This window comes from Neomonachus schauinslandi, chromosome 1 (assembly GCF_002201575.2).
Source record: "Neomonachus schauinslandi chromosome 1, ASM220157v2, whole genome shotgun sequence".
Classification (NCBI taxonomy): domain Eukaryota; kingdom Metazoa; phylum Chordata; class Mammalia; order Carnivora; family Phocidae; genus Neomonachus; species Neomonachus schauinslandi.
The window spans coordinates 155878034-155899753 of record NC_058403.1 but is presented as its reverse complement, the minus strand read 5'-3'; the positions used below and the strand labels follow the sequence as shown (position 1 = coordinate 155899753).

Here is a 21720-nt window from a genome sequence, read left to right as displayed (position 1 = left end):
AGAGAATTGATTTATGAGTCAGGTGTCTGTTTTCTTAGGTCTCTCATCAGTTAGACATTCAATTATCATATTTAGGTGGCACAGATGAATCTGGCCAGATGCAACACCCTAAGGCCCTGAGGGGATAGTCACAGGTGTGTGGTGCATTGCAGTTTTCTGGCCTTTTATGCTTTTATTTTCTTTGGACTTCACAGTTTTGGGAAGTTCTAAAAATTATCATTTTACAGATGAAGTGTCTGAGGCCCAGTAATGTGGGTAAAATCCAGTGAAGGGTCCTTTCCCCTCTGTCCTTGCCTGCATTAGGGGGGAATGCAGGCTCCAAAACAGTGAACTCCACCAGGAGAGGCAGATTTAGGTGCCTGGGGAGGCACAGGAGGAAGATTCCTGCCTGGGAAGGAGTTGGCTTTCTTGAGCTGGGGTGGAAGGCAGTGTTGGTGGGTGACACAGCAAAGCCAAGGAAGGGAATGCGGGCTGTGGTGGTGGTGTGAGGTGGGGAGTGAAGTTGGAAGGGTGTGGGAGGGTCCAGTAGAGGGCGAGGGACCTTCCGTGTCCTCTTCATTAAAACAGAACCTCAACTGTGTGCCTAGCATGCGCCCTGCGTGTGTATTGATGCATTATATATGTGCAGTGCTCTCATAGTGATGTGTTTGTTAGAAAATACACTTAAATATAGTAGGGATTTTGAAAGGGTGAAATGAAAAACATATTAATAGGTTCTAATATTTTTTTTCCCACATGCTTGTGAACGGTCTTGTGCATCCCTCTTTGTGGAGAATATAGATTTAAACCACTGTTTCAGAACGTTTCTCAGTTGTACTCTATGAATCTGGCTTATAGACTGCTCCCTAGTAAAATGCACAAAGAGCATCATTCCAAGTATAGTACTAGGAAGATCAGCGAGTTTTGGGTTGGATGATCAGTAGTGTTCAGGATGGGTGGGTTCAGGAGAGGGACCAGTGAAGAAGCCCCATTAAATGTTCTAGACCTGAGTTTGCTGAGGCAATGGGAATGGTGAGGGGGTTCCACGTAGGAAAGATTGCAGAGGCAGGATCAAAAGGCTTGACTGTTGGTTGCAGGGAGGGTGGTTCTTGCTAAGGCAGAGCGATTTACCTGTTGGAGTGTGTGAATACACCAAAGCCCAAAATAGGGAATGAGGGGGTGGGAAGGGAGGGCAGTTTTATGCCAAAGAGGAGGAAGAGGATGATTTTCGGGCATTTAGGAAGAGGAGCATTTCCCAGTTGAGTGTTGCAAGGGTAAGTAGGGTTCCTGGGGCTAAGTGCTTTGATGTGCAGTGTGTATCTGCCGGGTGGTGTATAGGCACGATGGTACCATGTTACAGACTCTGGGAAGAGCTGCCACAAAGATACCTAGTCAGCATCTTGCAACCTGGTATTTTCTACTCTAAGCACTGAATCTTTTTGTTAAAGGAGACCTATTGATGTGGAAAGTCTGGGGATTGCTGAGGTAGGCTCTTTTCTGGTGGCTCAACTGGGGTTGAAGATGGGAGTGAAGGAAAAGGCCATGTGAATGAAGACGACCCTGGTAGCCTCCTTTCACAGCAGGGAACCCTGGTGAAATAAGCAAAAGGAAAAGGAGAAGCGAGGTGACAGCGGGGGCTGCTGCCTTTTGCAGAGGATGTCAGGGAGGACATTTGTAATTTTGGAGAACACATTATCACGTGGAGGGGCAAAGTCTCTGATAGAACAATGGTTTATGGCCCTTCCAAGTTCAGCCCTCCCAGACAGAATCCTTGTTCCTTAGTATCTAATATCTTGTTGGATTTTCGTTGGTTTCAGACAGCATTGACATTTGAGTTCACAAAATGTAAGAAAGATCTCTGCTGTGGAAACGGAGAGCACATGGCTGTGATTGGAGGACTTTCCCTTGAACATTCGCTTCCTATCTAAGTCGTATCACAGCAGGTGACCTGCGTGTGCTTATTGGCTGCCCTTAGCCACTATTACAGTAATGGTTGTAACGGTGGTTGTAACTTTCTGGAGGTGCTTCTGACTCATTTTCTTTCTTGTTTGCTTCAGTGTGAATAGTGTCCTGGAGGGGTGACTAGTTTAGCTATGTTATATGATTTTTGTCACACCAGTGAGCAGGGTTTGTGTTTTCTTTGTTCAGGCTGCGAGAAGACATTCATCACAGTGAGTGCTCTGTTTTCCCATAACCGAGCTCACTTCAGGGAACAAGAACTCTTTTCTTGCTCCTTTCCTGGGTGTAGCAAACAATATGACAAAGCCTGTCGCCTGAAAATTCACCTGAGAAGTCATACAGGTAATGAGCTAGAGAATAGAGCATTTGCACCTAAGATTTGTCTTTGTGGTAGCTTGCATTTATGATTATGTGGCGTAATTTTTTTCTTTTTCTAAGGTGAAAGACCTTTTATTTGTGACTCTGACAGTTGTGGCTGGACCTTCACCAGCATGTCTAAACTCCTACGACACAAAAGGTAATCTTTACATTTTGGTTGAATTAGCCGTATAGGAAATGAATGAGTTGTTTGTCAGTAGCAGAAGCCTATGGATTAAATACCTGTCGATTTTTTTAAGTTATAAGAAAGGGAGCCCATTATAGATAGTTTGGAAAGTTCAGAAAGCTGTAAAAAGAAAACCACTCAGAATCTGATCACCTAATGTCAGTTTTTCTAGGTATACTTGTTTTTAAATGTAATTTGCATATTTCATATACAGTTCAATATTTAAAAAAAGTTAACATTGTAGAAGAAGCTTTCATGGTGTCATTAGAAAATTTCCATGCTGATAACGATGTCCTTGGAGGGCTTTGTTTGTGTGCAGGTGATGTTCAGCACTTTACATATGTGTCTCCTTTAACCTTCACAATGACTCTGCCTTTGATGTTCTTACTTTTCCTGGTTTGCATTGGGACACAGAAGGGTTGGGTGGTTTGTCCATGCTTGCACAGCTGGGGATTTGAGGGGTTTTAAGTATAACAGTGGTACTTAGGAAAGAACTGTGTTTATGCAGGGACTTGAGTGGGTCCTTTTAGCATTGCAGTTGATTTTCTGTGCATGTTTCTCTTTGCCCTCTGCAGCTTGGAAACCTTGTTTGTTACCAGAATTTCTAAACATTGAAAGTAGCTTCATCAATACGTTTGGGACCCAGCTGTGTGTTCCTAGATTGAAGCAGCACTAATTGATGTGTTTGAGTCTCAAGTCAGCCTTGTCATTAAAGTAGAATTTCTAATTACAGGGTTAGCTAAATTGCAAACCTGTCCACATGGGTTAGAGAGAATTAAGATTTTCTGAAATGTACTGATCATTTTCTTTAAATGCTAAGAGTTTGTTATTTGCAGAATTTTAAACAAAGAATCACTTCCGAGGTCTGGTATCTCTGGGTTGTGTGAATAATCACTGTTCCCTGTTTTTCTCTTCTGGCAGGAAACATGATGACGACCGGAGGTTTACCTGCCCTGTTGAAGGCTGTGGGAAGTCATTCACGAGAGCAGAGCACCTGAAAGGCCATAGCATCACCCACCTGGGCACAAAGCCATTCGAGTGTCCCGTGGAAGGTAGATTTTAATATATTACTTTGAGCTGTAAACTAGCATGTGTCCATGTTGTTGTAAGTTTAAGTTGTTTAAAGGTAAGTTTTATTTGCTTCAAGACAAGTGAGTGTAAGTTGCAGCATTAGATTTAATTGGCCGGTTTTAGTTAATTGTTTTATCTTGGGAGCAGTGTATTGAAAAGAACAGACTTTAGGATCAGACCTGGTTTGACTCTTGGCTCTGAAGTGCACTCGCCAGATCTGTGGCTCTAGTTACTACCTGTTTAATGTGGTTGTGAGGAGTAGGTGAAATAAACTGTGAAAAATGCCTGTTTTGGCATCTAGCACCTATCATGGATTCAGTAAATGGTAGCTGTGCATGCTGTGATTGGACAGCAGTTAGGTTAGGCTAGCTTTTTAAAAAGGGCATTCAGATGTTTTTTCTCTACATAGCGAAGGCATGATTCATGGGCAGAAGTGTGCTCCGTGGCTCGTGTGTGCTGGCCTATTGTAAGTGCTGCAGGTGTGTGGGAGGGCAGAGCAGGTCAGTGTGTGCTTGTGAGTCTCATTCCTGGCTCCCCCCTCCCTCAGGTGATGATCTCAGGCCACCTTCTCTGGGCCTCAGTTTCCTTATCTGGAAAAGGGATAATAAAGACCAATTTGAAGCCAAGACCGGTTCCTAGAATGTCATGAAGATAATACAGATGGTTTAACCAAGACACAGTTCCTCCTGTCATCAGAGCTCCAGTTGGGGCACACCAGGTAGACCAGTACCTGTAGGGTGCTGTGGGGACACACAGGTCACCCAGACTGCTCCTAGAGCATGGGGGCGTGGGAGTGGTCTCCCAGCTGGCTGAAGAAGGAGGCAGAGCTATCCAGGGGTAGAGGAGGCAGGCGAGGCCAGTGTAGGGGCATTTCCCAGAATGGTGAGAGCAGCAGGCTGGGTGCTCAGGGCAGGGGAGTGATGGGACCATGATTGAGTTTTTAGGCTCAGTCTGGTTTCCTGGGGAGATGATTGGCACCTGCACTGGGGCTTGGCAGTGGGAAGGGAGAGAGGGCACAGATGAGAGAGATAGGAGTTAGACAGTGCACCAGCAGTGCTTGGTGATAGATTTGGGAGTAGGGGTTTTGGGTGAAGCAGTAGTTGGATTCAGCATCTCACTTGAGGTAGGCACACAGGGCTGGTGGTTGGAGGAAGAGAATGTGCTGCATTTTAGGTGCCCACAGGCTTTCCAAGTTCAGATGCTCAGGAGGCAGGGATGTACTGCTTGCTGGGATTGGTGAGGAGGTGGGCTGGGAGTGAGGCAGGCAGCACATGGTGATGATCTAAGCCACGGAAGTGGTTGCAGCGCTCAAGGATTGGTGTACGCTGAAGAGGGGCGGAGGAGTGTGGTGATTGAAGGCCTGAGGCTTCCTGGACCCCAATCCCAAGCCTGCCGCTTAAGTCGCTCTGTAGTCTCTGACAAGTGGCTCAAGCACTCTCTGCCTCTTTTCCCCATCTTTGAAGTGGTCGTAACACAGGGTTGTTTTGAAAGGGCCCTATTATGGCAGTAGCCATTGTTACCATTGCTATTAAACCAAAACCCTGGGGACCGCCACAAACTCAGGTGGAAAAGTAGAAGGGGCGCCCTGGGAGGGGCCTAAGAAGGAATGGGAAGAGTGTAGCCTTGGTAGCACTGAAGCCAAGAGAGGAGGATGTCTGGGAAAGGAGAGGGTCCGTCCTGAGTGCTGAGGGGCGGCAGTTTGGTGAGGACCATGGGCTCCTCCAGCAGGGTCAGTGAGGTCTTGCAGGGTGAGGGTCAAGGTTCGGTGGAGTAGCTCAGGCAGAGTCCTGCTCTAGTGCCTTGAGTGGTGGGGTAGGGTAAGGCAGGAGGTGGCTTGTGAGGGAGGGAAAGAGGAAGGGGGTGGTAGCTGGCTACAGAGGAGGGGTGGTTTCTGCCTTGCAGTAACTGGAAGCTTGAGAACTTTGAGCATGTCGAGCTGGTAGAGGCAGGTGCAGATAGGGTGACCAGTGGTGCTTGGTTGAAGAGCGCGCTTCTCCAGCGAGTGGAGGTGAGGGCAGGAGCCTTGGGAGAGGATCCTAGGACCCTTTTTTGGGTTGGCTGAGAGTTGATGATTCTTTTTTTTTTTTTAATGAGAGTTGATAATTCTTGAGTATGGGTGACTAGACCATTTTTTCTGCTTTTGTAATGTTTGAAATGTTTCATAATAAAAAGTTAAAAACAACAGAAAAATCAAAGAATCATCACCACCCATCTTTTCATAGTAATTGGAGGAGACAGGGAGGGTAGGGCCACACAGTGGTGAGTGTGTATGGGGGAGGGCAGGGTGGTCAAGTGAGGACTGTGCGCGCGCGTGTGTGTGTGTGGTGGTGGCCGCAGCGGTGTCACCTCTCATACGCCGTGGCAGTGTATACAGAGTCAAGGCATACAGAGTAGAGGTTGGAAGATGTGTGTGGTCCTCCTGTAAGTGGTAGATGGGAGTTGAGGAGATTCCCATGGTGTTTGTCATTGATGGGCTGCTTCTGCCCCTCCTCTGGGTGGGGGTAACTTGGTATAAATGTGGGGTGCTAGTATTAATAGTTTTGATTTGTTAAGAATGGATACAAATCTCGGTGTAGATACTGTTGCAGTTAGGAAAAGACAGCCATTAACACACGTGGAAAAATGGTCACATTGCTGGCCATCAAAGGATGTACAAATGAAAATGAAGAATATTTTGTTCTCTGTCGAGTTAGCAAGTATTTTTTAAAATGGAAATCACTGCTGACGAGTGTGGCAGACATCCCTGTTGTGGTTGACCCCTGTCCTCGGCAAAGCAGTTAAGTCTGTGTGGAGGAGTCCCATCAGGAAAGGGGGCCGAGGGACATGGCAGGTACAGAGTACCCCTGGGCACCATATGGAGCAAAGCACACATTGCAGACAGTGCACCTGGGGGTGAGCCTGGAGGCGTGTGTTCTCGTGTGTTTTCCAAATGTTCTCTCATGAGCCTGACCTGGAAACAAGCTGGAAGCTTTGTTTGAAAATGAAATAAGTTCAAAACTCCTCTGAGGCAGCCAAAACCCTTAGTCATCTGGCCATATTCTGTCTTCATAGCCTTTTTTCCTAAAATAGGCCTCCCCCCAGGCCCTAGACTCCAGCAGCTCCACCTCGCCATCCCAAGAAGCTGCCACAAGTGCCGTGATGCTCGCTCCACTTCAGTGGGCACTGTGCGAGCACTCTGTAGGTTGGGATAGTTTACGTGTAGTCTTCATAATCCCTGTGAGGCAGGTGTCATTCCCACTTTACAGAAAAGGAAAAGGAGACCCGGAAAGAATAAATAAGGCACATGGCCAGTAGGGTCTGAGCTAGAGTTGGGCTCCAGAGTCCAAGCTCTGCCCACCCTGCTTCGTGGCCTCCACGCCTTGGATGGCAGTGCCTCGGCCTGCACACCCTCCTGCTCTGCTCTGTGGCCCCTACCATTTGTCAAGACCCAGTCACCTCAAATGCTACCCACCTCTTGAAATCTTTTTTCTCTCCTCTCAAGAGGTACACTGTTTCTTCTGCTTCTAGAACACTCCATGGCACTAGCACTGGTTTTATTTTGCCCTTTGTTAGGACAGCTGATTGTTTACACATCCCTACCAAGTCACAAGCTTGTAGCTGCCTAGAACCGTGCTTCCCCTCTGTGTGTCACTGTGGTGCAGAGTTTCAGTAGTGGGAGGTTAGGCCAAGAGGAAGGTGGTGGTATTTTTTAATTTGTCTTGTTTTCCCACCTGACACATAACGTGCAGGTCTGTGATCTTACTGACTCTGGCTAAGCCGTTGAGTTGTCAGCAAGGCGGTGCCACCTCCAGGCTTCACTTGTGCTCTTGATTTAGGGTCATTTGCTTGGTTCTTTTAGGCCTCAGTTTCTCAGTAGTAAAATGAGAGGAATTGGTTTTGGTGATCTGTTGAGAGAGTTTCCAACTCTAAATGTCATAGGGTTCCAGTTTTATAGTATCTGCTAAGTGCAGATAATTGGTACAAATTTTTAGCAATTGAACTTTTAAGGGGTTGTTTAACACTGAATTTGACTTAGTTTTCCCAGCAACCCTGTGTAGTGGGTGAAGAAACAGGCCCAGAGTTAACTTGTCAAGGTTATGTGTCTTCTACACAACTGATGGGGAACTTGCTGTGTCCTTTTAAATGCAGTTTGCTTTCAAATTTATTTCCTTGTGTCAGGGAGGAAGAACTTTTTTCTGCCCTTCAAGGTTGTTCTAGCTGGACTAAATTAAATTGACATGAGACAGATTAAGAGAAAATAAAATTTAATTTCATATGTATGGAAAAGCCACACAGACATGAGATTCCAGAGACAGGTAAAATGAAGTATATATGTCATCCTGAGCTAAAGAGAAGGGTGGGTAGGGACCTGGGACTTTCAGAGGGAAGGAAAGCATTTCATAGGAAAATGAAAATAAGTAAATGTTTGGTGAACAAGTGTTTGCTGGCCCACAGAAACAATGGGACACAGAGCAGACTTTGATCAAACAGGCCTTGCTAGGTCCTCCCCGTCCCCCATACCTAGTTTGTATCATAATGTAGTTATCTGTGGTGGTAGCTTTTTTCCTGGAGCATGTCCTCCATCTAAATTCTTTTAGACAGTAGGCAGAGGGATGTCAAAGTTTATTCCCGAGTCTTTTGGGCCTTGATTGTTTCCAGCTGGCATAATCTGCCTGCCAGAAAGGCCTGGCTTGGGGGCAGCCTGCCTTGGCCCCTGCATTTGTGATGCTGCCCTAAGGCGTATTGTATTTGTCCCTGGCCAGTGGCCGGAGCATGGGCATGCATTGTCTTATGATTCCAATGGGAGGAAATGTCAGCACTGGGTTCTTGGGAATCCTCAGGTTTACCACTCATCGGTCTTTTTGTTCCAGGGTGCTGTGCCAGGTTCTCTGCCCGTAGCAGCCTCTACATTCACTCCAAGAAACACCTGCAGGACGTGGGTGCTCCGAAAAGCCGTTGCCCGGTGTCCAGCTGTAACAGACTCTTCACCTCCAAGCACAGCATGAAGGCGCATGTGGTCCGACAGCATAGCCGGCGCCCAGGTCTGCTCGGTTTACTTCTCTCTTAGGACACTGCAAAGATGTGTACGCTTGACATGTGTCAGAGAAGCCAAAGCATGTCCTTCCTTCCTCTGCCCTCTTCAGAAGTTGTCTGGTTATAGGTTAAATTAATTGAGCACAGTGAAGTCTTACTGGCCCATAGACCATGGCTGCCAAGCCTAGTGGCATCTTTTGGACTCTTCTGCCACTTCTTGCCTCTGACCCTTAATTCCTCCCTTGTCTCTGAAGTGCTTCCCTTGAGGAGCATTCAGTTATTTGTTTATTTATTTATTTTTAGTGTTTTACTTGGCTTTTCCTAGCATATGTCTCCCAAGTCTGTCTCCTTCTATGACCTTTGTCCTGAATTCTGAGCCTGCCCCTCCCTTATTTCTGTCTTCACTCCTCTCTCTGTCCGGTTGTGCAGAGCAGTGTTTCACCTTGTGAGCGGGGGCGGGGCTTGAGGGCCTGGGTAGGGGAAGGGGGTGAGGGAACCACAGCCGTAGTCTGGAGCGGGGATTCTGGGCACGTGAAGGCCTGGTCATCTGGCTGCATGGTGGCAAGGGACTGACGGTCTGCCTCTTGAGACTGCACGCACAGCCCTATGGGTAGACTGTTGAGGGGTCTGGGTGGCTCTGTGGTGCCTCTGCCTTGGAGCTCGCACCACCCTGCTGTCTGGGGTGCCGTGGGGTTGCTCCTGGCCGGGGAAGTCCTCGCTAGCCTTACGCTTACTTGAGCATGCTGCCTTCCTGCCACCTGGGTGATAGGCAGCACCAGCCCTGGGGGCACAGCTACTTCCCGGCGGGGGGTTCCAGGCGAGCACAGGTCCTCAAGCTTCGGTTTCCTCATCTTTTTTTTTTTTTTTTTTTTTTTAATTTGAGAGTGACAATGAGAGAGAACGCATGAGAGGGGGGAGGGTCAGAGGGAGAAGCAGACTCCCCGCCGAGCAGGGAGCCCGATGTGGGACTTGATCCCGGGACTCCAGGATCATGACCTGAGCCAAAGGCAGTCGCTTAACCACCTGAGCCACCCAGGCGTCCCTTGGTTTCCTCATCTTTAAAACACGGAGTAGAGGGGCACCTGAGTGGCTCAGTTGGTTAAGCGTCTGCCTTCAGCTCAGGTCATGATCCCAGGGTGCTGGGATCAAGCCCCGCATCGGGCTCACTGCTCAGTGGAGAGCCTGCTTCTCCCTCTCCCTCTGCCTGCCACTCTATCTGTGCTCTCTATCTCTCTGTCAAATAAATAAATAAAATCTTTAAAAAAATAATAATAATGGTTAACATTTATAAAAAAAAATAAAAATAAAAAAAAAACTAAAACACGGAGTAGAATTTGTGTAGTTTTCTGAAGGAAATGTCCTTCCTCTGGCTTCTTCCCACCTTGTTATAGATGTGGTCACCTCACTCCTTTGGCTCTAATGTAATTGCCATTTCGCTGGGATTTAAGAAGCTGCCCTTCTGAACTCTAGATGTTATGAGGACTCCTATGAGAGGCTGTCCCCTCAACTCACAGAGTCCAGCCAAGAGCTGTAGGCTGGTGTTGAGAGGCTGTCAGGGGTCAGGTTGCTACTTCTGTCTCTAGAACTTAGCCCTCACCACTCCTGGCTCTGAGCTGGCACTGTGGAATACCGTGCACCTGGGCCTCTTTGCTCTTCTTCCTTTCCTGGCTTGGCTCATTCAGAAGTCAGCGACAGCATCATTCATTCCACAGGAGTTTCCTTAGACTCTGTCTCCATGTGAGAGCCTCTTAGGGGCTCTGTAGTGCCTGTGTTTCCCAGGCCCTGAGTTTATAATGTGCCATTGACTGACTTGTGTGTCAATTCTCCCCTGCTGTGGTCAGAGGTGGATAACTAATGTAGCGTCCCAGCGCTAGCCTCGTGAGAAACGGGTGCTTGGGAACCTGCATTGTTGTGGACTGACGCTGCCAGGGGCTCTGCCAGGCCCTGGATTGGCTGTTGGAGTCCCCTCACGGTGGTCCTGGGGCAGGGGCATGTTCACTGCTCTGTCCCTGATGAAGCTGAGGTGGAAAGGAGAGGGATTTGTCTGAGGTCCCATACACTGAGAAGTGCTGGAGCGAGGTCACGATTGTAACCTTGGTCTAGATGCTCTATTAATTAACATTTAATGATTTCTGAATATCTTGACAATAGCAGGTGTCCAGTAAATATCTGTGATTTCAGCGCTAAATAGGAAATTTGTGACCAAATTGGTATCCACGCCGAGATTATTATTAATTTTTTATCCCTATGAAATTCTCAAGATAGTCAAGGGAATTTTTGGAAGGTTTTGAAAAAGAGACAGTTTTCCATTCTTAATTTTTGAATCTCTGCCATTTTTTTAAGTTGTTTTATTGGTTCTGAGATACTTAGTGAAGAAGCAATAATATATCGATACTATTTTTAAATTTCAAAGTAGTTTGACAGCTAAAGAAGATAATATTTGGGATTTGGTTATTAATTTATTTTGGGAGGGTCTGTAGTGGATTTCTTTCATAGGTTTGCATTAGAACTATTAACAGGCACTCTGAGCTGGTGTCCACCACTGGAAAGTATGAGTTTGGGATTAGCTAACAGTTGGTGTAGAAGGAATAGAGCCAGAGAACTGAGAGAGCCTTTTCCCTCTGGCCGGGCACTGGCATTTTCTAGAAGCTTCAGCTACAAATTTCTTGGGAAGGATTAACTTCAGGGCCTTGTTTGGCTCCCTTACCCAAATACTTTGTATTCTCATCTTCCTGTTTACTTGGTGCTTGAAGAGTCCTAGGATTTGGGATGATTGATTGGGTGTACTGGTGTATAAATCTCTGACTTGAATATTCACTGAAATTTTTTAACATTTTATTTTTAAGTAATTTCTACACCTAACGTGGGCTCGAACTCACAACCCCAACCGAGATCAAGAGTCATGTGCTCCACCAACTGAGGCTGGCACCCCTCAATGAAATTTTGTAAAAGTATGTTAATGCTCATTATTCCTTCAAGGGTAGTCTGTTCACGTTACTTAATTGAATAACAGAGAATCAAATATTAGAAGAGTGATGGGAACAACTGAGGCTGAATGAACAATTAAGACTAAAGAGGGATTTACTAAATTATTTTTGCTATAATCATTAAGTGCTGCTTAGGGGCCAGGCGCCGGTGCCTGGTGCTGAAGGGACATTGTGGGTCAGATAGACTCCCTACCCTCAGGATGATCATGGCCTAGGGGGGGGGAAGGAGTGTTGGAGGTTGCAAATATAGTGGTTGGGGGAGCCCATCAGGAGAAGCTCCATGGAGGGGACACAGCTCCAGAGTGCCTGGGGCCTGATGGTCTTAGTTCTCTGTAGTCCTAGGGTTGGGACCTTGAGCCAGGGCCTTGATCCCAGAGCATGCCAGACAGGACAGTTTTTTTTTTCCCCCCACTGATCATCCCCAGATGACTCAAATTTGTTTTGGAATGGCAGCTAGTTCTGGAGTGGGGCATAGATTTTGATGAGACATGAGCTGACACCAGCCGATTCCAAAAATATCCCAGAGCCAGAGTTCAGCTTGTGTCTGACTTCTGAAGACTTGTGTTCTGTGGAAGGTTTTACGGGCTTCCAAGCGCAGTTCTTGTTGTATAGCAGAAAGAGCATAGGGTTTGAAGCCAGAAAGACATGGATTTAAGTCTTGCTTCTTTCTATTACCAGCTAATGTGACTTTAGGAAATGTTATTTAGACTCTCAGGTCATTTCCTATCTGGAGAAATCCCTGTGAGCTCAAGGATTTGTAATAGTGTCTGTAGAATGCCTGATAGTTATCAAGCAATGCCTTTCTTCAGTGTGTGGCCACCTTTGATGCACCAGGCAGCAGGGGCAGGAGGAGTAGATGTTGATGTTACCTTGAAGGGTTGCTTGCTACATAATGTCTCAGCACAAACAAAACTTCCGAGTCTGCTAAAGTGCATAAAACAACTGGAGTGTTCATTTCTCTTTCAGATCTCTTCCCTCAGCTTGGAGCTCCGAGTTCTCTTACGCACAGCAGTGAGCTTGGCAGCCCAGGCCAAAGTGAGCTCAACAACATAGACCTGGCAGCGCTCTTCTCTGATGCACCCGGTGATGGTGGTAGTGCGGCGGGGGCCTCAGATGAGGCGCTGAACTCTGGAATCCTGACTATTGATGTTACTTCTGTGAGCGCTTCACTCGGAGGGAACCTTCCTGCTAATAATAGTTCCTTGGGGCCCATGGACCCACTGGTGTTGGTGGCCCACAGTGACATCCCTCCAAGCCTGGATAGCCCTCTTGTTCTTGGCACCGCAGCCACAGTTCTTCAGCAGAGCAGCTTCAGTGTGGACGACGTGCCGACTGTAAGCGCAGGAGCATTAGGCTGTCTGGTAGCTCTGCCTGTCAAGAACTTGAGTCCGGATCCACAGGCTTTGACCTCAGGTGGTCATTTAGCAGACAACACCACCACACTGACCTCTCCGAGCCCCCCACCTGGAAACACCGGTGGCCCAGAATTGCTGGCTCCAATCAAAGTGGAACCGGACTCGCCTCCTGGCCCCGACACCGTGAGGCAGCAAGAACGGAGCCGAGGGGCACCCATGTCGGTGTTCTGCAGCCCTGCGGAAAAGCACAGTCCTCAGAAAGACACGGGGCTCAGTGCGGGGACCGGCAACTTTTATTTGGTATGAAGTGCTCTATTCAGTCACCACCGCATAACTCGCTTCTCTTACACTCGGTTTTGAGGATGTTCTGGATTAATCGTTCATGTGCAGACATTTCTTACTGGTTTGCAAAAAGATGGAGCCCTGGACTACAAGTCTGGAAATCTGAATTCTGATCTTGAGTCTGGAACTGACTAGGTTTTACGACCTTGAGGAAATCACTTATCCTGTCTGAGCCTTAAGTTCTCATTTATTTCTAAAATGAGGGGGTTTGGCTAGATGATTTCTAAGGTCCTTTTGAGTTCTGTGATTCTGTGATGATATGTTTCTTTTCTTGAAAAAAAAAAAGGGGGGCGTATTTCATAATGTTGAGATGTTCTGCCTTTGTGCTTTTCACGGAATAACAGGTCCTTAGACTTAGTAATGGCCAGAGGAAGAGGAATCGTGACATCAGGTTTAATGGAAACTTTAAAACCATGCAAAAAAAAAAAAAAAAAAGCATTAAGCATTTTTTTAAAATTAGAATTAACAAGGAAAAAAGGGAGTGGTTTGTGAGCTTTTGTTTCTGGAGGGTTATAAGAGTACTTCTCCAATTTTGAGGCTCGACAGTTAATATACTTTAATTATATTTATGTCAGTTAATACATTTAATATAATTTAATTTAAAATTATTTAATTAAAGATTCTTGGGGGAGAGTCTGATTATTTCCGCAGTCTCAGATGGGAATGATCAAATAGGTTTTTTCTTTGTGGCACAGGTTAAATTTGATGGTGATATTTATATTGTTCAAAATGTTAAATCTTATTTTACCACAGTTTTTTTTTTTTTTTAAAGTTAAATCCTTTGAATTTGAATCAGTTGTGAGGGATGTGGTAACCCATCTACCATGAGCCTTTCAGTCTGAGAGAAGCACAGTCTGTCGTACCTTTTCTGATGGCTCCCCCTTGTCAGTGGCATAGCCATACTTGGCAGCCTTTGCTTAGGTGGCCAGAGGGGGAGATGGCCGAGGCTCAGAGGTCAGTGGGGAGGCAGGGCCTGTGTGGAGGGCCTTGGTGCCTTGGGAAACCATAGTTCCTTGGTGCCACTGCATCTCCAGAGCTATAACTGTGGGTGGAGGCAGGACGAGCCGCCATGACCTTGATCCTGACTCCTTGTTCATTTTCTCGCTAGCTGTGTGACGTTGGGCTGCCTCGATTCTCTGAGCACAGATGGTGTGTGGTGAATGGGTTACAGGTATGCCACAAGCTGTTGAGGGATGTTCTTTTTCTTTTTGTAGTGGTAAGCATTAAGCTATTTTTCTTATCAAACGTTCACAAATTTACAGAAGTGAAGTCCCATTTGAATGGGACTGTTTGGCTCCCTCCGTAACCTTTCTGAATTCAGTAATGTAGTTCTTGTTTTGGTGTATATAACTTTTGAGTCCGGCACCTGCCACCAGAGCAGCCTCTGTAGTGGGTATATGAAATAGGACCTCCCTGGGTCTGCCGTACAAGTGTTGTGTGGCATGTTCTGGAGAATGTTGAGAAGTGCTGCAGTTAATTAATCCTGAACCACCAAGGGAAGGCTGGTTGTTTCAGACAGCAGAGAAGTATGTAACTCCTTTTATAACAGTTTCTGTGTAAGGTATTTTAATATGTTTTAGACTTTGGAGGAATAAACTTTGCTTCTCTGGATAATAAAATTATGTATATTGTTCCAACTCTCATTCTGTTTAGTTGTCACTATAATTGGATGTAACGTTTGATTCTCCGTGAACCTTTGCTGGAGATCCTCAAAGATTATTGGACTCTATCTACTCTGTTCAGGAGGCAGACTTAGTACATTTCCGTAGTTCCCTTGCTACCCTTCCTTTACTATTTGGAACGAGTGACTGACACACTTTTCTTTGGTCTCAGGAAAGTGGGGGCTCAGCAAGAACTGATTCCCGAGCCATTCAACTAGCCAAGAAAAAAAAGCAGAAAGGAACTGGGAGCAACGCAGGTGAGGCTGTGTGTGCTGGGGGATTGAGGGATCTGAGTCACCCTGGGCCTTAATTAAGGACAGAAGAAACACGCAGAATAGGTGTTTCTATGTTCTTTGTGTTACTTTTATGTTCAAAATGCCCTTTATCAACTCCTTAGTTTTATGTGAACTTAAGAAAAAATTACCAGCAAAATTTCCAGCATCAGTATGAACATGTTTTATTTATCTAAAAACAGCTGTGCAAAAGTTAGTGGTCACAGACTTCAATGTCTGCTGCCTAGCAGGCTGCTAGGACAAAGAACAGATTGGCCAGGTGTCAGAAGAGCAGAGGTGCGAACCTGATGCTAACTGGCCACTGGCCCCTGACCTTGGCATTAGGAAGAGCCTGGGGACATGGGTGGCACATGGCATTGTGGATATCCAGTTCCGAGTTCTGTTGAAATCTTGTCATTTTAAAATGTCAGCAATTTTTTGGAATTTTTAAAAAACACTCATTGGACCAAACCAGACCTAGTATGTGGCCTCATGTACCTATCTGTCCGTCCATCCAGAAAGTGGAATAGAGGGATGCAGTGCTTAAAGAGACTGTGGTAATCCTTTTGTAAAGGTAATGGTGATTTCTTCTAATACCATTTTCTGCATATTTCATATGTCTCTTTATCTAAAATTTGTTTGAATAGTATCAAAGGGTAGGGTGCCTGGGTGACTCAGTTGGTTAAGTGTCCGACTCTTGGTTTCAGCTCAGTTCATGAACTCATGGGTGGCGGGATCGAGCCCTGAGTCAGGCAGTGTGCTCAGCAGGGAGTCTGCTGGAGATACTCTCTCTCTTCCTCTCCTTCTGCCCCTCCTCCCACATGCATGTGTGTGCTCACTCTCACACGCTCTCTCTGAAATAATAAATGTTTTTTAAAAAAAATAGTGATTTCTATAATCAGAGAAAATGTACAATGAATTGTACAACACAACGTAGGGTTAGCAGTACAGTTTTATGTCTTTCTGTTCTTAATATCATGGCTTCTTTAACTCCCTCTTTTTTGTTTATCAGTTTTTGTAAAGCAGATATTGCCCTATAATGGATGTCGTTCATGCTCATGTTCACTGTGACGTGAGAAGGGTTCAGGGCAGTTCAGAAAGTGTCCAGATGGCACTTGTAGAGATAATAAAAGAAGGTGTGTGTTGGGGGGAGAGGAGATATGTAGAGTGAAAGAATTCAGCACAGACTAGGCAAAGTCTGTGAAGGAAGCCAGATGCCTTTAACCTGATAGGATAATCTCCATTTGAAGGAAGAACACTGAGCATTCAGGTATATAGGTATATAGTACATGTCGCATTGATTGCATTGCTTTGGGGTGGCCTCTGTAGAGGTGGTTTTATTTATTTTTAATTGTTCTTAGAAATATTTCAGCATTATCTTTTAATAAGGTCACTTAAAAAACATAGTCATATGCTATTATCACTTCTTTAAAAAATAACAGTATTTCCTTAATATCTAGTAAGTGTTATAATTTTCAGTTGTCTCCAGTGCTGTAAATGTTTCTTATAACTCTCTGCTTAAATCAGAATCCAAGTAAGTTCCTCTTGGAACAACTCTTGGTTGATATGTTTCTTAAGTATCTTTAACACGTATAGGTCTCTCCCTCCATTTCTCTCCCATGTATTTGTGGAAGAAACTGGGTGGCTTGTCCTGTCGAGTTCGCCAGTCTAGATTTGCCCGATGTCATCGCTGTGCTGTAGTTTAACAGGTTCCTCTGTCTTCTGTGCTCCCTGTAAATCAGTAGTTACATTTAGAGGCGTGATCTGATTGAACTTTGATCTGGTGGGTCAGCTGTCGGGGGTTGACAAAAGTCATTTGCCAGTGGTGGGGTGCTCTTCCAGAGGTCCCAGACATCTGGTGGTCGGTCTGTCCTGTGTTGTTAGCAGCCATTGATGACCAGTGACTGGATTTATTAATTCCTGAGGGTTTGCAGAAGGATATTTCTCATTACTAGCTAGACTATTTCTGTAAAGAGCAGCTTCTCATCTATCTTTACCTTGAAGTACAGTCATACTGGAATGTCAGGATAAATGTCTGAATCTTTTTCTTTATCAGTTTTCAAAATAATGAACTGGTTTCTTTGCATCCTCCAGTGGTGGTCAGAGTATTTTTATACACTCATTGATTTAAACATTTTATAGGCTTTTAAGAGGAAATAGAAATCTGGAAACTGCCACATCTCCAGCCTCCAAATGTGTATGTAGTAGAAGTATTTTCTTGTATTTGTGAAGGCTTACATCTTTGCCCCCCACATATCTTTCTTGAAAAGCCCTCTTGAAGTCTTGTCATCAGCCAAGAGATAGAGGAATAATCCCTTTTCCAGAATCTTTGGGGCCAACTCTATTCCCCCCCCCCCCCGCCATGCCATTTTATTTTACTAGAATTTCAGACTTTTTCAGACTTGCGGAAAAAATGATTCCCTAGTTGGCCATACTCTGTGAATATTGTTACTTGTTCATGTTTTCCAGCTGTAGAACCCTTCACCCAGTCTCCCCTCATATTACCATCTCCCACAGTCATAGCGTGTTTACCCAAGCTAAGGAGTGATTACTGCCGCAGTCCTAGGGAGTGGACTGCAGACTTTATCTGGATTTGACCAGCACTCCCCACTGGTGTCCTTTTGCTGATCCTGTCTGGGGCCCCAGGCTGCACTTGGTTGTCACAACTCCTTAGTCTCCTACTGTCTGGGTCTGGTCCTCAGCCTTCCTTGCCCTTCATGATACATTTGCAGAGTGCTGGTCCTTTACTGTGCTTGGGCCTATCTGATGCTTTTTTGATTAGGCTGAGGTGATGGATTTTTTTGGAGCCAGAAGTGAGGTACCCATCTCATTGTGTCTTATTGGGGTCCATGCAATAAACATATTACAGGTGATGTTAACCATTGTCACTGGGTTAAGGCGTTATCTGCCAGATTTCTCCATCATGAAGTTCCTGTTTTTCCTTTTACAGTGAATAAATATTTTTTTTGAGGTAGATACTTTGGGGTGGTGTGCAAATCTCAGGGATCTGCAAGATGACCCTGACTTCTGACACCAGCTACAAAAGTTCGAGGGTCTCTGAGACCACTCTTAGGTTCACTAATTCTCTAGGAGGGTTCAGAACTCAGTTATAGATTATTGGAGTGAAAGGATATAGAATAAAGTCAGCCAAGGGAAGAGGAGGGGCATAGGGTAGGCTCCAGGTAAGTTCCTAGTGTGAAACTTCCCATCAGCCTCTCCTTGGAATTGTAGACAATGCTAACTTCTCCCATTGTGTGACAGTATACATGAAGTATTGGCAACCAGGGGAGCTCACCTCGGCCTTCATGTCCAGACATTTATCAGTTGTGATTGCACAGATGGCTGCTTGTCCATGAGGCTGACTTAGTCTTCAGCCCCTCCGAAGGACAAGCTGACACTGTGACCCAAGACCTACACTGGAAGTTACACTGTTAGACTCTCTGGAGTAGCTAAGAACTCCCAGGTAAACAGACACGCTTGCCAGGTAGGACTTTCCAAGGACCTTGTGATTTCTTCTCAGGAGCCAGGGGCAAAGGCCAGACTTGACCTTGGGCAAGGTTAATCTGCCCCTGCATTCTGTGCAAATACCCTGTTTCTCCTTAAATCTCCCACCAATTCAGTGCTTAAGGGTAGATTTTGTTACTGTGATGTGCTAGTGGTGATTTTTTTCCCCCTTATTCTTGTACATTTATTAGACGACTTCTGTAAAGAAAAGATGTCTCTTCTTCCTCATTTATTCAGTTATACCAGTATGGACTCAAAGGTGGTTATCCTTTAGGCTATTATAAGGAATGTTGGACTATAATCAGTATTACCAGTATTTATTTTGCTGTTCAGATTGTTCCAGCTTTCGCCACTGGGAGCTCTTTCGGTTGGATTCTTGTGCCCTTTGACGCACCCATTTCCCTACTTTGTGGCACCATCTGTGTTTTCCCTGCTCCAGCCCAGTATTCAGCCACTCCCCCAAGGAGCGCTGTTCCTTTTATTAGGAAAATGTATTAGAAACCAAGGTCTGGGTGCTCCTTGTGGTGGTTGCTCATTGCTACTCAGCTGTCATTGTGTCTAGGCCCTCCCAGCAGACAGTGCTAGGAAATATCTTCATGTACATTAACATGCTGGCTGTGTTTTGAATTCAAAATATTTTACGTTTTAGAATGGTAATAAGGTAAGCAAGACTAAGATTTGTAACCATACATGTGAGTATTTATATGAAAACTTATTCTATATTTCTTAACACGCCCAGTTACTACATCAGCACTTTTCAGTTAAATATATTCATTTAATATGAGTTCAGGTCAGGTGTTGGCTGGTAATTATTTTTGGCACCAAATTTAGGGGGGGGAAATGTCGGTTTGGGAGCTTTTTGGGTTTCAGGATTAAAAGATTGTTGTGTAGTAAATCTAGGAACAAAGAAGTTGAAGGGAAACGACTTAGTGGAATTAAGTCACTTAAACACAGTTGGGATTTTATCACTGTAGTTAAGTGCAGAGTGCACATATTGATTCTTATAAAATGTGCAATCTGAATGATTTGAAAAATAAGGTATAGGGTCTAAAATTCAAGATTATTCCCATTGGGTTGCTGTTGCATATAGAAAATAAAATTGTGCCAGTTTGTTTATCTTTAGTATTGTGGCTTAGCCCCTCAAAATAAACCAAGAATATTTTCTCAACATAAAAAAGTAAAGAGAAACTTTCATTTTTGAATCTGATAGCGAAACAAACTTTTTTTTTTTTGTAACCAACCATGAATAGATGTGTACCTTTCATGTGTCTAAGAGCTGGGGAAAGGAAAAGAACGGATAGGACTTACAGGAAGACACAGTAAACAGCAAAACCTACTGACTGCCCTTTTTCTTGACTGAGTCAAAAAGGAAAACCCAATTCTGCATTGTCTAAAAGAGGCACACCCTGGATGGAAATATTGAGGAAGGTTAAAATTTAAGACCAGATAAAACAAAAATCACAAGGGGTCAATACTAATGTCATAGGTGTGGAATTCAAAAGAAGCAATTGGGGCAGAGAAGATTTTCCCTGTCTTTGGTTGCTGTTCACATGTAATTAACAGCAAGACTAAGATTTGTAACCATTCATGTGAATATTTATATGAAAACTTATAATATCAAATAGGATAAAGTAAAAACGTGGAAATCTAGGAGAATTGGATAAATGAAAATTTAGCAATATTGGAAATGGGTAATTTAACTCATTTGCAGATTAAGCACAAAAAAATACAGATATGGAAGATGTTTACATAAAATTGATTTAATAGATCCTACTCCATAACCATGGGATGGATATTTATTGAAATTAAACTGAACAAACTAGGCCATTAGGAAAACCGTAACAAAGTCTTAGGGAGGAAAAGAACCCAACCTGGAAGTACATGCTTTTTGACACTAACGTGATAAAATAGAAAGTAAAAATTAGGGACGCTTTGGGGCGCCTGGGTGGCTCAGTCGTTAAGCGTCTGCCTTCGGCTCAGGTCATGGTCCCGGGGTCCTGGGATCGAGCCCCGCATCGGGCTCCCTGCTCAGCGGGAAGCCTGCCTCCCTCTCCCACTCCCCCTGCTTGTGTTCCCTCTCTGGCTGTCTCTCTCTCTCTCAAATAAATTAAAAAAAAAATCTTAAAAAAAAAATTAGGGGCACCTGGGTGGCTCAGTCAGTTAAGTGTCTGCCTTCAGCTCAGGTCATGATCCCAGGGTCCTGGGATTCAGTCCCACATCAGGCTCTCTGCTCAGCGGAGAGTCTCCTTCTCCCTCCCCATGCTCTTGCGCTCTTGCTCTCTCGCTCTCCCTCCCTCTCAAATAATAAAATCTTAAAAGCAAAAAAAAAAGAAAGTAAAAATTACTTGGAAAACAACAGAACCTACTAAACTCTGGTAAAAGAAATAAAAGCTGATTATAGATAGTTATAGAAAAACTGGATCACCATCCAGTTATGAGTGTGAATTGAACAAGCAGCTTCTCTGCTTACTTTCTCCTTTGTAAAATGGTTAATAAAAGCAGCTACTCAGGATTCTTGTGGGAATTAGATGGTACAGGTGAGGTGCTTAAAAGCAGTCAGTGTCAGCTTCTTGTTATGTATGCAGGCAAGGGATGTGACCAGAGCCAGATGGAAGCTAAGAGAGACAAAGAGGCATATTTAGAAAAGTGGGGCGCCTGGGTGGCGCAATCATTCATTAAGTGTCTGCCTTCGGCTCAGGTCATGATCCCAGGGTCCTGGGATCCAGCCCTGCGGTGGGCTCCCTGATCGGCAGGAAGCCTGCTTCTACCTCTCCCACAACCCCCTGCTTGTGTTCCCTCTCTGGCTGTCTCTCTCTCTCTGTCAAATAAATTTTAAAAATCTTAAAAAAAAAAATTTAGGGCCTCCTGGGTGGCTCAGTCAGTTAAGCGTCTGCCTTCAGCTCAGGTCATGATCCCAGGGTACTGGGATCGAGCACCGCATTGGGCTCCCTGCTCAGCAGGAAGCCTGCTTCTCCCTCTCCCACTCCCCCTGCTTATTTTAAGATGGAAAAAGAACATACCTAAGGAGAGTCA

The 21720-nt window shown here is 45.0% G+C and overlaps 1 protein-coding gene across 1 annotated transcript in view; it reads left to right on the top strand.

Annotated features, from left to right (window-relative positions):
* Positions 1 to 21720, top strand: part of ZXDC (ZXD family zinc finger C) — a 41285-nt gene that overhangs the window by 1306 nt on the left and 18259 nt on the right. The window contains exons 2-7 of the mRNA XM_021694934.1: positions 2128 to 2280; positions 2377 to 2455; positions 3404 to 3534; positions 8404 to 8574; positions 12520 to 13208; positions 15084 to 15168. Of these exons, the coding sequence (XP_021550609.1) occupies positions 2128 to 2280; positions 2377 to 2455; positions 3404 to 3534; positions 8404 to 8574; positions 12520 to 13208; positions 15084 to 15168 (1308 nt within the window). The remainder of the gene's footprint in view (positions 1 to 2127; positions 2281 to 2376; positions 2456 to 3403; positions 3535 to 8403; positions 8575 to 12519; positions 13209 to 15083; positions 15169 to 21720) is intronic.